At 37.8% G+C, this 18,105-nt stretch overlaps 1 protein-coding gene across 3 annotated transcripts; it reads right to left on the bottom strand.

The window, feature by feature from the left end:
• Positions 1 to 510: 510 nt before the first annotated feature.
• On the bottom strand, positions 511 to 17,561 carry LOC124644835 (zinc-type alcohol dehydrogenase-like protein C1773.06c). Of its 3 annotated transcripts, none has more exons than XM_047184440.1 (5): positions 17,406 to 17,561; positions 8,444 to 9,182; positions 7,568 to 7,715; positions 7,078 to 7,230; positions 511 to 2,032 (listed from the first exon to the last, which is right to left on the bottom strand). In XM_047184440.1, exons 2-5 carry the CDS (start codon positions 9,172 to 9,174, stop codon positions 1,916 to 1,918), a joined length of 1,149 nt encoding a protein of 382 aa, XP_047040396.1. In that variant the 5' UTR covers positions 9,175 to 9,182; positions 17,406 to 17,561; the 3' UTR covers positions 511 to 1,915. The 3 variants fall into 3 exon arrangements, with proteins under 3 accessions (XP_047040396.1, XP_047040398.1, XP_047040397.1); XM_047184442.1 differs by lacking the exon at positions 17,406 to 17,561 and adding an exon at positions 16,891 to 17,029; XM_047184441.1 differs by lacking the exon at positions 17,406 to 17,561 and adding an exon at positions 9,323 to 9,419.
• Between the last annotated feature and the right edge of the window lie 544 nt (positions 17,562 to 18,105).

Raw genomic sequence — 18,105 nt, 5'->3', positions numbered from 1 at the left:
TTGCAGAGGGCAATTGAAGGACAATTATTAGGAAAGTCTACTTTAACTAACTATACTATTATTATTTATTACTATATTACTACCCTGAACAGCGATAATCACCGGTTAGTCGGAGTTAGAGATATTGAAAGCCGATTTGAGATCCAACGTTCAGACTCACTGTCGATCACATGCATTATAATATAGCATTGACGTTTTTAGCTAAATTAAACTAATCTACGATTATTTTATATGAGATATTTTTGGATATCAATAAAACAAAAAAAAAAGAAATTGCGTCGTGGATTTTGTAGAAACACAAACTCTTTGTGATAGATACCACAAAAGTTGAACCGACCTGGAATCGAACCCACGACACGCGGCTACTGTGTTAACTCAAAGCCGACAATCCTTCGACACCAAAACATAGATCTAAGAAGTTGTACAACGGTCAAAATGGAAGCTAGTTCTCTTCGTCCTATATGTACTGTGCGGAATATCACGCGAAGAATACGTAATATGACTTGAATCGTCGCGAACGCACTTCGCCCGAGGCGAATCCGAGAGAAAAGGCATCTAGGGACCTGTATTACTACGTTTAGAGATGCTGCACTGCGTCTGATCCGAATACGAGCCTTCATAGCTCTACTAATAAAATAAATATCGAATAAAATACTTAAAAAATATGGGTTTAATGATTTTTTATGTCGTTTTCGGGTCGGACGCAGTGCAACGCAATTTATTCCGTCTCTAAATAGTAATTGACAGCTTAAAGCAACGAAACGTGTATGAATTAGCCCTTCTTAGTAAGCACAAACTCCACGATGTTGTTAAAAATAAAATAATTATTAAAACATCGGTTTTTGGAAACCATGCTTAGATGAAGTTTGAAAGCCACCACATGCAAATTGTCATAGATATACTAACGCAAATAGACATGGCATAAGCATTTACCGTTTAGTGAAAAAAAGTTTTTAGTCAAAAATGTGGAAACACCACGCCAGCTACGCTACCGAACTTGGTGATTCTTTAGCAGCCAGACCTATTTCTGGCCGTCCGTTTTGAAACTAATGAGGTTGCACTTTATTCTCGACTGGATAAAGCATAAATTACAACAAAACAAGAAATATTGAAAGTGCCTTTTCCAAGCGCCGCAAGATTTTCTTGCATTTCGCCTAAAAGGTTTTAGAATATTACTGATAGTCAACTACGGGAAAACGGATGTTAATTTAGGATCAGCGGCTCAAACTCCGTAGGTATTATAATAACGATTTCAAAAAACGATAGTATTTGAGGGGTGCCATAAATCGAGTTGTGTGTTATAGAAACTGATATCCACCAACTTATGCTCGGCCGTAGTGCCGAACATAGTTTGCATGTCACAGCCATCAGACATAGATCATAGAGACTTTAGAATTTTGAGTTTTCACAATATCAAGTATCAAAGTTTGCTCAGCAACGGAACAAAATCATCAAAACACCAATGTAAACGCCAGCAGTAAATACTAAAGGTTTGAATATTGTTCGCTTCGCATATATTATTATAAGGAAAAACAAAATTCGCATCAAGCTCAGTACGAATCTCCGTGAAATCTTACACTCTTCAGTAACTCTAGCGTATTCGGTGCGGAAACCCATGAAGATCACTTACTTACAAATATTTAACATTCGCGTTATTTTCAAGGTTTGCCGAAAGATGGCTCGATACAATTTTATTGATATAATTTTGCTTCGGTTACCGCTATAATCTTCAATGAAGCTTAAATCTCAATCAGCTTCATTCCGTTTGTTGTTTCCACGTTCAGCTCACGAGGGTAATTTTCCCACTCACAGGGTAATTTCGACGGAACAAGGTCCAATCTATTTGACACTAACTCTACTTGCTACGTACCGTCTAATCTAAGCAAATGTTTAGTCAGTAATGGACTGCGATCGGTTAATCGATGTTGTGGAACTTGAGAATCGCTCGGCCCTTGATCTCGGAGTTGCAGAGTTTCCTCACCACCTCTTGAGCTTCCTCCGCCGGGAACACAGAGTGCGCTGGTGGTTCGATCTGTTGAATACAAACGTTCTTATAGATAGGTACTGTATTATGTCATTTCACATACATTTCGTATAATTTCTCCTCGATCTAATTAAAAAAGCTGTTTTTTGGGGGTTTGGATAAAACCGAATCCTATTAATAGACTTCGCTGTCCACCTGTCACCAAGCTGTATTTCATAAGCTCTGATAGATACAGTTGAAATGTTCACAGATGATGTAATTTTGTTGAAGCTGAAACAAACTCGAATCACTATTGATAAAAGCGTTAGACCACCGGTGTGTGGTACTCACAACAAACATACAAATGTGTTTTCCGGTCTTCTCGCTCTAGTAAATACTAAAATTGCGTGCGAACATTTCTAAAATGTCCGCGTAATTGCAACCTTTGTCCGCGAACATATGCAAGCAGTGGACTTTGGGACCTAAAAAATAATTTAACCAGTTTATAATTAGACAGCGACTACTTAGTATAGGCGAGACAACTATACTAATACATATAACAAAGAGGAACCATTTTTTTGTTTATTTGTTTGAGGCTTCAAAACTACTGAATCGATTTTTAAAAAGTACGAGTAGCGTAGGCTATATTTTATCCCGGTACGGGCAGTAGTTTCCACGGGACGCGGGTGTAACCGCGAGAAAACGGCTAGTCGTGTAATAGGTACATTTATATGGTGAATACTGCAGTATGAGACATACCGATGATGATCAGTGCTAGACTGAAACTAACCAAATGGTTGCGCAGTGGACAAATTTGTTCCTGAAAGATCGACTGCGCAACCAAACACCTGGCTTCAGGCTCGCTCATATACCGTACCGAGTAGACGCGAACATATTGATGGTACAGTAGACTGCGCATCAGTGGTAGCTGTCATGCACCGTAACTCAATAGTAATAAGTACGATTTTCCTATAAAACTGTTGAAGATGACTGTACTAGAAGGTTTGCTAACGGCCAGGACACAGTTTTCCTGATTCGCGTCAAGGTCGCTTGTACCGAGAGATTGACAGTCCCCGCCAAGTAACTTTGTACGGGGCTGCAGTTGACTGGTATTGTGCAGTTATGTATATCGGGTGTGTCGTACCGAATCACATTGAATCCTATCACATATACTTTATGATATTCTATGACGAATTGTAAAAAAATTAACCCAATCCATTCAGTAGTTTAGCCGCAGGAGTCTTTTTTCGTTTTCATAATTTACAACATCATGTGTAAGGGTGCTTACATAAAGAAATAGGTTTCCGGTACAGACAAACCTGTACGGGTAGGTACCGATCAGTGCAGGTATAATATTTCAATACAATCCTATTCACTCACTTATAAAGAAACAGGTAAGTTGAAACAGGTAAACAACCTGTTTCTTTATAAGTGAGTGAATAGGATTGTATTGAAATGATACCTGCACTGATCGGTACCTACCCGTACAGGTTTGTCTGTACCGGAAACCAGTTTCTTTATGTAAGCACCCTTAAGCAGAGATAAAGTAAGGATTATCGAATGTTTTGACCAGTTGACAGCTGTCAGTTCCTAAAGGAGTATTTCCGTTGTTCGTAATGACTAAGGCCGCGTTTCCATTGACGCGGAGCGGGGCGGAGAGGAGCTTAGCGGAGCACAAATTGACCAATGACTATGCTTGAAATCTCCGCTCCGCTTCAATGGAAACAGTACGAGTGGGGTGGAGCAGAGCTGGGCGAATATTCATACATCGAGGCGGTGCAGTGCGGAGGACAGCGAGCATTGGGGTGCAGAGCGGAGGACAGCGGGGCGGCACGGAGCGGTGCGGAGCGGGGCGGTGCGTGACTCGCGTGCAGTGTGTCAGTTGTCTTCGTTACGTCACTAGGTGCATTCAAAATCTTCATCGCTCTTCTCCGCCCAGCTGCGCTCCTCTCCGCCCCTCTCCGCCCAGCTCCGCTTCAGTGGAAACACTGACCACTTTTCACCGCTCTTCTCCGCCCCTCTCCGCCCAGCTCCGCGTCAATGGAAACGCGGCCTAATGACCGACTCTTACATGGTGTTCTAATTCTCGCACATTTATTTTATTTATACTCTGTTTGATTTTTTTTTACGTTTTTATTTTTTTCTTTGTGCTAATCGACATAATATTAACGTATTTAATTTAATGTGATTAGGTACGACACACCCGATGTAAATATGTATTTTTTTTTTCATAATAATTTTGAAGATTGTGAAGTGAATTTCGGACAATGTTCTCGACAATCTTCAGAAATGCTAAGTTATTTGGCGCGAACTGACCCTACCAAGATGTGGACTGGCAACTAAAATAATCTACTTTGTGCGCCCTGGTTACTTACTATTAAAGTACAATTCAATTAGCTTAAGGAGGTCCAAAACATATACTTAGTCAAGCCAATTTAATTTCATTTTAAAATAACGGTAACTAATGAATAATAAAATCCTATGAGGGTAAAAAAATAATTGCCGTGAAAAATATAAATATGTTTTTATTTTTATATCACACACAAGATACTTAAGTTTCCTACATATAATTGAACATCAAAATGCACAAACGTACCCTTATATTAATGTACATGCACATTGCACTTGACAATTTCATTAGTACGAAGCAAGATACGAACTTGTTTATTAATGGTCATTCCCAATATGCTATCTATCTGTTGATTTGCTTACTAGAGATAGAATTTTGACATTAGCCCCATGCAAGCATTGGAGTACCAATTTTTTTGTGCAGTTGACGTCTAAAAAATTTTGAGGGATGGTAGCATTTTTAACTATTTGACAGAATAGGCATGATGACTGTAAAAAAGTAATTAGTCCGCTTTCAAGATAACCCTAAAACAATGGACACGTATTTTTTATTTTCTCTCACAAACAAGTATCAACGAAGATATAACACGATTAAATTTTGTGTTACGTCACATCTCAGTACAAATTTGACACAGCCGTGACGTCACTAGCCCCCACTCTCAATCTTTGTTGCGTTATATCTTAGGTCTTACTACAAAAACTTAACCATGTGTCAAACACTCGTCTAAAAAAAGTGTGGTTCCAAAATGGATTTACTTATTTCACAACGTCATAATTTGAATTTTTTTAGACAAGTCTTAAACTGACGTTAAAAAAATGTTGTGGTAAAACGGTTAATGTTTTGTTAAAATAAAAAATACGTGTGTAATATTTTTGTCTAATCTAAAATGTGGACTAATTAGAATCACTATTTTTTAACTCTGTCATCAAGCCTATTGTGAACTGCACCAAAAAACGGTCAGGCGGTAATATCAAGTACCTATCTCTAGAAAGTAATCGATAGGTTGAATGTTGGGATCGGGAGCAGTCGCCCGGTATCAGCGGGCCACTAACCTTGCGTAGATAGGAAACATGGTATGTTCTCCTATATAATGATTGCATACCGATTATTATTGAACATTGTTTGCGCCAAAGTGGAAGCTATTTTTAGAATACGGGTTATTTTTTAGTGGTGCAAGACTATTTAATCTACACTGTAATAAAAAGGAAATATTATTTGTTTGCTTGTACCCTAAAGGCTGCAAAACGACAGAAACGATGTGAAAAAATTCTTTCACTGTTCGAAACCTGCACTCTTCCCGGGTAACTAGTAGTAGTAGTACTCATAAGACGAAGGTGAAACCGCGGGAAAACGGCTAGTTTATAATATTTTCAAGTGGATTTTGCATGGAATAAGACCCGAAACAACCGAGTCGAAATGAATAATTTCACTGTTGGGAAGCTGCACTCTTTTCCGGGTGATATAAGCTATATTTCATCCGGGTAAGTGAATAAGTTTCTCGGGATGCGGGTGAAAGTATGAGAAATAGCTAATCTCGAATAAAGACACAGACTACAGGCTAATACAAAGCGTAAAAGGTAAGGCCTAATCATATGTTCTACGAAAAAACTTAGTAAATGTACTTCTTCATGGATCTATTGGGTGACAATATAGGAAAAACAAAACAGCATCCAAAACAAGACGATGTACGCCAATCAAGTTACACTACCGGAATCTCAAAATTATACCACGAAGGAGTTTAATAGGTATATTGGCTAAAACAACATCCTGCGAACACGCCGAACACCTGATTCTATTATGTAGTATCAATCATATTACCTGTCTTCCCTATTCCCTATACAAGCTTGTCAACAAAATTGGAGAACAAAACACAACAAAGGAAAATCAGCTTTAAAATCCCAGAAATAAAGACTAGCCAACAAAATATTCGAGCCGAAAAATTAGCAAAAATAAAATCACTTACGCAAAATATATCACCGATGAGCGAGGACCAAGGGCCTTCTGCATGGAAACACAGGACCGATTGCACTGGTAACATGCACCGTCGAGAATGAAATATGTACCACGATTGGAAGTTAACACTGCAATTGACTAAATTGGTCTAAATTGGCCTTGCATTGAGGGAGCGAATTGCCCCCTTGTGAATCAATCAGTGCAGTGTTAGCCAGTATGTGTGTGCAATAGTGGTAGATTGCGACCCTACTTATTTGCTGTCGTTGATTTTTTGCACGTAGTTGCGAATTGGAGCCAATCTATTCGGTATTTGACCCTGATCTCTTTAAATGTATGCCTAAGTTGCTGACATACCATACATTGAAAACAAAAGCGAGCGATCACTCTGTAGATTCCTGTATCTATGGAGCAAAATTGACATTGAAAAAAAAATCGCCAATGGCCTCGGATTTCAAACCACCCCCGTTCCTAGATAAAAAAATATATATAAAAGAAAATCGTGTTAGTTAAGCTACTTATAACTCAAGAATGACTTAACCGTTGAAGCTGAAAATTAGAGGGAGAATTACCGTCAGTTGCACAAAAGTCCATTAAAATTAAAGCTTCATTAAATCTATTGCTATCACTTATTATCTTGTTGACAGAGAAAGAGTCGGCAATATATTTAAAGAAGCTTTAACTTTAATGGACTTTTGTGCAACTGACGGTTAGTGGTTTAGACTAGAAAGGAGGACAAAGGATGGTTCTCGTCATCATCCGGCTACGGGAAGCAGGTCGGGAGCTAGCGTGTGTTAAAATGCTGGATACTCACTTCGCCTCTTGCCACCAGGGTGACCAGTTCCTTCAGTTGTTCTATGGAGCCGTTGGGAACGATCACAATATTCACGTTCATTTCTTCAGATTTCTTCGCGAATTTCGGCAGCAGTTTCTCACCGACGTCCTCCGTTACTAGTACGACACCACCCTGTGAAAAATTGAGTTGTGATAAAAAAGTTTTGGTACAAAAGTTAGTCTACTTCCATACTTCTATAATAAAAGGGATTTTATGTTTGTACCAACAATCTTTCACTGTCCCAGAGTAACATAGGCTGTATGTCGTTCGTGTGCGGGAAGAAGTTCCCCGGGACGCGGGTGAAGCCGCGGGAAAACAGCTAGTATATTATAGGAATAGTAGATTTTATGCTTTTATTTGTCACTGAAACTGATAACCTGTCGGCTCTGCCACCGAATCTACATGAAGAAGTCCCAGCATCAGACCAGGTGGGCCAACAGTCTATCCTACAGTATGCGAGGGTACTTACAGGGGCCAAGCACTGCAATGAACGATGCAGCGACCTGGATGTGGTACCAAAGTTGAGCACCACATCCACGGGGCCGCCACACGCGTCAGTCGTTCTCTCTATGAGCTGCTTCTCATAGAGATCCTCATTCCATTGTACTACGTTCACTCTGCACAAAATCAGATTACCTTATTAATATTATAAATAAGAAAATAACTCTGGATGCAGGTGGAACCGCGGGGTGGAGCCAGTAATAACAATTATGAAAGCGAAAGTTATATAAATGAAATATATGTAAGTGCGTTTGTTGTTTCTTAACACTGGAATAAATGAGCACATTTTGATACAATTTGTTCTGGGTTTAGCTGACAGCGTGGAACAACAAATAATATGTTTTATTGGATTATTTCGTGTGATCTAACTTTACAATAAAACAGTTGAACCGATTGATAAATGCGAAAGATTTGACGCAAGTGAAGCAACGGTAAAATGCTATACATATGTGTGCAATTTGTAAAGTTAAGTGCTCAATAGGCAGTAGGTACAAAAGTAGAAGTGTTAATTCCGAGGACAGATCTCTTGACTACAATAAAAGCAAGCCGACGAACCGATCCTTCTTTTGTGCACTAATAAATGCAATTTCAATTGTTAAGAGTTTCAATTCTATTCGAATATGTGTCGAGATGTTATTTATGCACTTTGGCCGTGCGAATATTTGTTACGATAGGCCAGGGTTGTCAGACCTGCTAAGTCTAACAAATAATAAAACTGTTCCTCCAAACAAAGATAAAAATTATCTCCTAATCTCCGCGCCAACAAAGAGTTTAAAGATATCAAGATGGAAAATATTATATAAGATAAAACAGAAGCTATTAGGTGCAATAAAATAAGACTTACTCTTCGCATTCCTTCGCCAAAATGAAGCCTTCGTCCGTGAGTATAGCTACACAGATCCTGATGCGATTGTTGTAGGATGCATGCTTGAAGTAATGAGTCGCAATGCGGAGCGCCCACAGTGCCAGGCCACCAGTACCAACGATCAGAACCGTCGTACTATCTTTCTTAGCTGGTCCTTCCAGCACTCTCTTGAGGTACGCTCCAGCAGTGTCCACGGTATTCATAGCAAGCAAGGCACCAGTGGGAAGCATCGCCGCCACACTCAACGGCAACTCATCAGGAATAGGCACTAAACACTTAAAATCCGGCACCACAATATACTCCGCATACCCATTTGGCACGCCTTCATAAGGATACAAAACTATTCTGGAACCTTCCTTGATCCCGTCAAGTCTTTCCGCAGCCTTTCCAATGGCATCTACGACTCCAGCTACTTCATAGCCGGGGAATAAGGCACCGTCTCTTAATCCGATGTGAGCAGGTGTGGCGTGGGTGTGTATGCCGAAGTTTTCCATCTCTCCTGAAAGGCTGCCAATAGAGGATATTGAAGATGTACTGCAGACGGAAGCTGAGCGCGTCTTGTTGGCTCTGTAGCAAGCACCAGCGTAAACCACACGAATCCTAGCTCCGTACATAGGTACGTCTGGGACGGGAACGTCGAAACTGAACACGCATTCCCTGAGGGTCGGCCCAGGGGACTCGATGGAGACCTGTCTGCACAGCTTACTCATTTTGATACCTGTGAACAAAAAAAAACATTTCATTAATAATAAAAATATTTAAAAAATCTTTTTTTATTTATTGACGAGGGATTTCTACAATTTCAAATAAACCTAAGCAATGATAAATTGTAAACGGCTATAACTTTTCCCTACGTACCTCAGAGTGCAACGAAAAAACACGTATAATATTCAGACAGTAAAATAAAGCACTAATTGTCTATCACAGTGGTTACGTCCGTTCTCCCTGAGACCGGAGACAATTCTGAAAGGATAACTCCACTATCTTTCCGTCAACAAATCGATATCGAGAGATAACAAAAAACCATTTAGCACAACAATGTCATTAGGAAAATGTTGTTCACTACACAATGGAGGCAGATAGGCTTCCGTAAAACAAATTAAATAAAAAACTTCCGAATTTTAACTTCGCCGTTTTTTAACAACTAAAATTAGATTAGCGTATCTTAGTTATCTTACACGTGCTATTTATCTTCTCATCTGCTGATCTTGGGGTTATCAGATCACTAAAGGTCACGGCATCGGCAGTGTTTTATTTTACGAAATTCTTTTGTAATTTTTTTGAATGCGATCGGAGTTTTGATATACCGTTCGTCTAGACTCTAGACGACTGTTTATGTAAATCTTAGTGACGTATACAGGAAAAAAAATATTTGTTAGACATCGGACTGGTAACAAAAAAATGAAGTCTCAATAGTCCTTAGTTGTTGTAGTGTATACGTGCATCCTCACACATTGCTCTGCTCGAAAATCGATAACGAGTTTATTTCCATACATTAACAAGTGATTAGTTAATGAGTGAGTAATGTAAGCGATCATTCTGTGCGCACGCAATCACGCATCGAACAAACAAATCCTGGTGCATGAAGGTAACCTAGGTTAATACTACGTGACTGTGAATGATGTTCGCGTGAATTTACGCCCATTAAGGTCTTAAGATCTCCGCCCGCTTCAATAGTGCAGACTTAATAATCGGCCGACAGTTGACCTGATGGTTGAGGAACATTTTTTTAAATCTTGTTTCCCGTCAAAGTTTCAGACGGTTTGGTATCGGTTTGATACCTGATCTTTGTAATGTGCGCACTGCTATTCATCTCGTCAATTTAAGAGATTTATGATGAGGAAAAATGAACAAAAATGTGTAACTACAAAACGTCATTATTGCTTTTATGCCGAGTTTGATGACTGTGCTATATTGAAAATGTTTTGCATAATAAAAAAAAAGGTACGCAGCCATATTTTAACTCCAATACTATGTATAGGTACTAGTATACCCTTATGTCTCCCGGGCCGACCAGCCTCATATTATATTAGCCTTAATATAATATTATAAAAATAATTTACATATTTAAGTAGAGATCAGAGATCTCATATAAATTGATTATCTACTATATCTACATCAGAAGACTATCTATAAATTGACATTGACAGCTGCGTGGTATGTGTGAGCACCTCCCATTTTGTGGGTGAAAGGCACAGGCAACCCAGAGAAATGGGTTTTCTGGTAGCAAATAGCATGTCCTTGGCAAGATTATGTGTTTAATGAAATAATAACTACGTCTAAAATCTGCTCTAAGTTATAAAGTATTGACAATCAGTGGGTGTTATATTACTACGAAATGTTGCATTTGTAAACGGTATGTTAAGACAGAATGTAGCGCTTAGAAAAGCCTTTTAATTGCTATGTGGTTCATATGAAATACTTTATTAAATAATTGGTGTAATTAGTCTGTAAGCTTTCTTTAAAACATTATAAATCAATAACTAAAAAAAAACCTGTGTTTAGGAAACACAGTTACAGTTACAGTTACAGTTACAGCCTTTTTATCGTCCCACTGCTGGGCACAGGCCTCCTCTCTCACGGAGAAGGATTGAAGCATTAATCACCACGCTTGCTCAATGCGGGTTGGTGATTTCAGACTATATAGTCCAGGTTTCCTCAAGATGTTTTCCTTCACCTTTTTATCAGCCATTGGTGTCTAAGATATACTTAGAAAGTACATACAAACTTAGAAAAGTTGCATTGGTACTTGCCTGACCTGGATTCGAACCCGCGCCCTCATACTCGAGAGGTTGGTTCTTTGCCCACTAGGCCACCACGACTTTTTAGGAAACACATAACACTGCATTTTGTGTAAGTACTTTACGAATAACATGTAATCTTTTAATATTGTTCCAGTAAACACGAGCTATCCATATGCTCGTCACGTCATATAAAATAAAAACAACTTGATCTCGGTCAGGTAAAAAACCTGACAAGGTTATTCAAAGTGAGGTTTAGCAGCCCTACGTGACAAGTGCCTGAATGTCATAGAGGACTTTAAATCTAGGTCGTAGTTATCACCTATAGACATAGTTTTAGTAGGTATTATACTTATGTGGAATTTCAAGGTTCTAGAAAACTCTTTAAAGCCCTGCTTTGCTAAAAAACTATAATGAAATGGTGACACAAAATGATTAAATTATTATTTTTCTTAACGTTATTTATTTCCAATCACTGCAATGACTAAGCATGGTCATTCAGAAGATTACAAATTATTTATCGCACTTCATTGCCAAATCATGCATTAATAGCAAACTACTAGAAAATTTTCCGCCGCCAACAATATCTTGATCGGTAGTCACTTTGGGTGTCTTCATTTAAATAACACTTTACATTATCATATATCATAAGCTGATAACCATTATTAAATAAATGGTATACAATGTCTTGTTTGTTCGGAAATCTTATATTTTTACTAATCTTGATAATATTTTTGATAGAATTTAATTTCAAACAAACATGATCTGCCTAGCCTTTTCTCTACTATGGGATCGGTGAGTACCACTGTTATACATGATATACATGTTATAGATTATACATGAGCCTATCTGAATAGGCAGTCGCCCCTTGTATAACAGGAGGTCAGCCTCCTCAAACCAGAAATCCGCGCAAACCGATACCCCATGGTAAGAGGTTGTTTGTTAGACTATCTGGGGCCCGATTCTCCTAATTTTACCTAAGCGACATACGATTCACATTCGGTTGAGATCCAATCACGACTCAATTACGATTGAAGCGTATGTGGCATTCCTCTATTTTTTCTTTAAAGTAAACGTTTTTATCCGTCTCTGTGATTCAATTATGAATCATATTGCCTGCAAATGATTTACAATTGCAATATGATACCAAAATCACCAAAATAGCAGACTAATCGCAAACCAATCGAATGTCGTTGGAATACGATTGGGCTTATATTAGTAGCAGTATGCCCGATATGGTTAAAACTGCTATTGCGATTCAATTTTGGCACATTATTAATTTAGGAGAATCGGGCCCCTGACATCTGACTATTCGTAAAATCATCATACTGTCAAGTTATTATATGAAGCTCTTGAACTTTGTACTACATACTTTTCCTTATAGTTTTTAGGCTATCTGACGTAGGTAGGTGTATGGGAACAACAATAAATAATCTTTACATTTCATGTTATTGACCGAAGTATTCATTACAATTTTTGCAGTTGTTTTAAGTTATCATCAGTCTAGCATTTTCTCAACTAAGTTGGGGTCGGCTTAAGTAAAAAGCACAATGGTTCAAAGGTTGTTTTTTTTTCAGGAAACCGTGATGTTAAGATGTAGTATTTAGTCGATCTGATACCAGTCAGATCATTGTTATGTGCGTCTCCAATGCATATCCGTTCTGTGGATACTGTAAAACTTTCAAACATTACCTATTAAGATTGCACAAGACAAAGATTTGTGTTCGATACTGATTTAATTTTTCTCAGCGGATCATCAATTTAAGTTTTTATTCTTTAGAGCCCTTTTTTCAAAGTCCAAATAGTTCGACGGATATAATAACGTTGTAAATATGTATTATTGAATATACTATGAACTATGGGGACGGGGCGCGGATGTGCAAACTTATATTGGTGGTCTACTATAAAATATTAGGTACTAGCTTCCGCCAGCGGCTTCGCTGTGTTGATAAAAAGTTGCCTATGTGTTAATCCAGGGTATCACCTATCTACATACCAAATTTCAACCAAATCGGTCCAGCCGTTTTTGCGTGATTGAATAACAAACATACATCCATACATTCTCACAAACTTTCACGTTTATAATATAAGTAGGAAGTAGGATTTGACTGCCTACTAATGGCTCCGAAAACAACAAAAAATCTGTTAATATAATTATTTATTTACACAAACTTAAATACGCATTATTTTTACATTCAAAACTAAAATTATAGAATTTAAAAAATCTAAATAATAGTTTTTTTTTTAATTTTAATTTAAACTGTTACTACGCACATGAGCTCCGATGCACCAATTGATTGTGATAGACGGCAATAATATGCAACAGCAATAAATTGCAAGCCACAATTGGCGTCAATCGCCCCCTTCCGTTTGATACACAAGGCGCGAATTGTTACGAAAATTGCTATAACATCTTACTCCAGTACAGACATCTTTATTATTTAATCTAGAACGACACGAGTGGCTAAGGGCATTCTATAAAACGTTTTATGGTCATCAAATTGTTTACTTGTCGACAAATCAAGCCGATAGTTTCACGATATTTATAACGCTAGGTCAACTTAAAAGTGTTTAAAAGATGAAAGTACTACAGTGCAAAAGAAATGTGTTTACAAATCTTAGTCAAAATATTTATGAGGTAAGTGGTATCTTAAAAACTACCGATATATGTATTTGTTGATAATAATACATATTTATAAATTAGAAAAGAGCATTTATAAAAGCTTGTTTTTCTAGTGTAAACACGATTTAAACTAGTAGATTATGATAAGCTTTAGCCTGCGCGCACACTGCAGACTATTTAGTCGGCCCATCGTAAAAAAAAAATACCGAACAAATACCTAATCGTTGTTACGTGTGTACTTCCATTCATCTTCATACTGATTTATGAGCCCAAATCAACTATCAGCCGACTAAATCTTTGTAGTGTGCGCGCGCTCTTAGCTTGCATTACAATTGGAATTCTTCATCAGCCATCTTTACAACTTCAAACGGCTGTTGTTTTTAATTTATGGCCCGGTAAAGCGATTAAGGTTGTCAATGAAGTACAGCATTCTTCGTACTTAATTCGAAATTAATGTTTTTTTTTCTAATTTCCGTCCTAAGACAGACTCAGGTTCAAAGGATTTTTGATAGGACCATTGTCGTGCTTCGAAAGAGTTATCAGCGTGTTAGTTTTGTTTTGGTAAATCTTTATATGACACATCTTGCTGTGGATGACACGGAAAAAAGGCGTCGCACCAGACTCTTTAAAGTCAAATATTTTTATTTCATACTAGCGACCCGCTCCGGCTTTGCACACGGGATAACATTATTTCCCCACTTTCATACATATAAACGTTCTTCTTTAATCATTCTATCAATTTAAACCGCATTAAAATCGGTTGCTTAGTTTTGAAGATTTCAGCGTACAAAGGGACAGAAAAAGCGATTTTGTTTAATACTACGTAGTGACCTATAAATACTGCAAAGACTATTACGAGTATTGTTAAATCACGCACAAAATGTGAGCAATGCCTAGAGTAAATATCACTTAAGTCGCGTCAAGAGGTACTCAAACAAATAGATTTCAATTAATTGAACTGTTAAGATGTACGAATAGATTGTACAACTCTGTTTATGCTTTTGATATAATTTGCGGTTTATTTCAATTCAAGGCCAATTCATTTAATGGGACCATGTTTTCCTCTAGAAAATAAAACATTTGGCCATCATCACCGACAGATTTTTAATCGTCCCACTGTTCTTCTTCTCAAGTTGAGAATAAAAGAAGACCGATAAGCAATGAGTCTTATTACCACACGCTTGCTCGAGATGTATTGGTGATTGCAGACTTTTAAGTCCAGATTTATTCAATGTTCAGTCTTTGATGTCTACGATACGTTCAGAAAGTTTATTTTCGCTATTTACGGTGAAAAGGGCTAAAGTGGAGAAGTATGTTATTGATCTGTAATGTGTATGGGAACATAAAAGAGAGAAACGTCTAATTGAAAGAATTGTCATATGCAGGATGGAAGGCCCTTTTTTTTAACGACGTCAAAAAATCATCAAATGACCCCCTCCCGCTGTGGGTTAGCAGCGGTGAGGGAGTGTCAGACTCTTACTGACTAAAAACCGTCGTGTTCCGTCATAGGCCTTTTATGTAGATACCAGGGCCGCGGTAACTCTTTCGAACAATCCGCAGCAGGATGGAAGGCCTCAAAAGAACTTCATGTATTATCATATTTTTCCCGATCAAAAATCAGTTGCATTTGTTCAACGTACGAGGAAAACGACGTATTCAGATGTTGTGTATTTTTTCTTGTGCAGATGCCAGAATGTTGAGATAATGATGCAAAATATATGTTCTTGACTGTATTGCATACTAGAATTATAATCAAATACAATTATTTTTATTTTTTGGTTGCACTCATATTTGACTTTGGATATGCCAGTGTTGCCAGTTATGGGTCTAGTTGTCATACCCTTAGTTAAAGCCTTTATGTGGCCTTGGATGACCGAGCCTGGCTACAAGCTACATTGCCTATCCGTACGGGAGGTCAAGGCATCCACAATATTACTAGCAATAAATTTTGCGGCATTCATATCGTCTGTTCGCGGTACTGAGAAATTAACCAGGAACATGGAGGAAACCACAACTTGTAGTGCAGCCGCTCACGGCACTCAAATATCAACGACATTACACCCCACGCACTTGTTACCGTCGGGGTCCCAGTCGAAACCAAATCGCACACAGTTCTTTTTTGACAATTTAATTTGTAAAAGTAAGAGTTTGAAGAGAATAAATAATTCTAAACGAAACAAAACATCTTTAAGATGAACCTTAAAGGTGTGTTTGTGTTTTGAATGCTAGCCGCCGACTGCAACTGCCGACCGCACTTGCAGCGACTGCATGAAACCGAGCGATATCTAAAAGCGACTGCACATGCTGCTGCCGTTTCGATCAAAAACAGGTTCACGTAAATACTGGTTTGTATTCAGTAGTGCAACTGCGGTCGATTATAAGCAGTCACGGCAAGTTGCAGTCAGCAGCTCTTGTCTTCAAAACGTACCAATCAATAATCAGACATTTTTTTTCTACTTTAACAATCGTTAGGATTGTCAAATATCTAGTAATCTAGTAGTAAAACAGACGTTACTACGCATCGGCAATATTTTGTTATTCGCGAGAGTAAACATGGCTCATGATATAGGTCACTGACCTCTTGTCCAGAAAGAAGTCTTCTTTGTTGATTTCCCGCCAATTCTCATGAAGATGCGTCTTTTTTGCGTTCATTGATTCGAATTATAAGAAATAGGTTTTATTTTGGTTTTTGTTTGTGCACGCCTTTGTTAAATGATAAAATAATAACTATTGCATGCCTTGCAATATTTTCATAGTGATAATCCGAAATAAATACGATTTACGATTATTCCCTTTTATAACTTGTAGATAGTAAAACGAAAGCTTATAAAACAAATAATAAACATGAAACAAAATTACCTATTCGATTACATAATGATTTGCATTTCGAAATTGGAATATCGGAAAAAAGACAGTGCGCGGGAAAAATAAGTTCTTTGTTTCGAATAAATACCGGTATTCCATTGTTTTCTCAGCTCAAAAAATTATGCGTTTTCCGATGCTGTTGACAAAACGTACATAGGTAGCTAAGTAGGTAGCAAACAAAGCGGAGGAGAACTCACCTTCACAAATACGAGACAAAGGTTGGCCTATTTAACTGTTTATAAACGTAAAACTTTGCTCTCAGCGTAATTTTAAATGGTACATTTGTAAACCAACAAGCGCCCAAATCAATACTAAAGTCCACTTTGAAATTCTAGGGCTCTAAAAATAGTGAGTGAGCGAGAAGGGGCCGGATCACGACAACCGGGTGTTTTGAATAAGGCAAATAGTAAACAAGGGTGAGACAATGAACGATCAGCAACCAGCCGAGTGATCGCACCAAACATCGCTAAATTATATAAACATTGCTATGACCTTCCCTTACGCTGAAGGTCACACAGAAAAAAATAAAAAAACAAATCTGAGGCCAGGTAAACAGAAAAATAATCTTCTGCCAAATTTTAGAACTTATTAAGAGCAACTCGCGAGCAATTATATAAATAAGGCGTTTTATAACATTCTGTGTCAAAGTTTTATCAATCGGAAATTCATTGTAACGCCCATCATCAAACTTTTTGAATATAAAGTTTCTTACCTGAAATCTCGACCAATCAACACTATGTATTTGTTTCAGCGATTGCTTTTGTGCTTGATTTTTCAAATTCACGTTTTTATTTACAAGGACGAAACACGAAATGACAGAGGGATGACGTCAGTAACGTTTTTATATTGCGTTCCGTTTCGCTTCCAAATAGTCATCTGAATTCAAAGCAACGTATCTTGTAAACGCTTTGTTGAAATCCTCGTGTTTTGTTTCACTCTATCATACGCGTGCACAATGCATATTAAATTAATAGTTTATTATTTAATGCTGGCAGCAACTAGATGCATGGGCAGGGATGTCAACATTTTCATATTTGTTATCGAGCTCTAGTGCAACTTATTACTTAAATATAATTCGTCATAATCATCATCTTAGTAAAAGTAAAGACTAAAGTTAATTTGAAGTATCTATTAAACAATCGAAATTATTTCTTTTGGTCACTTCCTACTTTTTAAAATAAATAAATATTGCTAATAATCACTTTCTTCTTTATATAAATATAAATCACTGATGACAAGAGACCAGACGGGATGTCGTTATCCCCGTGGAAGATGGGTAGGTCTTTAGTATGGGACCTTCCTTGCTCGGTGCAATGTGCTGGTTCCGCTGCTGTGGCTGAAGAGAACCTCAAACGGCGCAATTATAGTACCCTGGTGGGTAACTATACCTTTAAGCCGTTTGGGGTTGAAAC

Source organism: Helicoverpa zea, chromosome 31 (assembly GCF_022581195.2).
Source record: "Helicoverpa zea isolate HzStark_Cry1AcR chromosome 31, ilHelZeax1.1, whole genome shotgun sequence".
Lineage (NCBI taxonomy): Eukaryota > Metazoa > Arthropoda > Insecta > Lepidoptera > Noctuidae > Helicoverpa > Helicoverpa zea.
The sequence above is the reverse complement of the archived record's forward strand: the minus strand, read 5'-3'. Positions and strand labels throughout refer to the sequence as shown.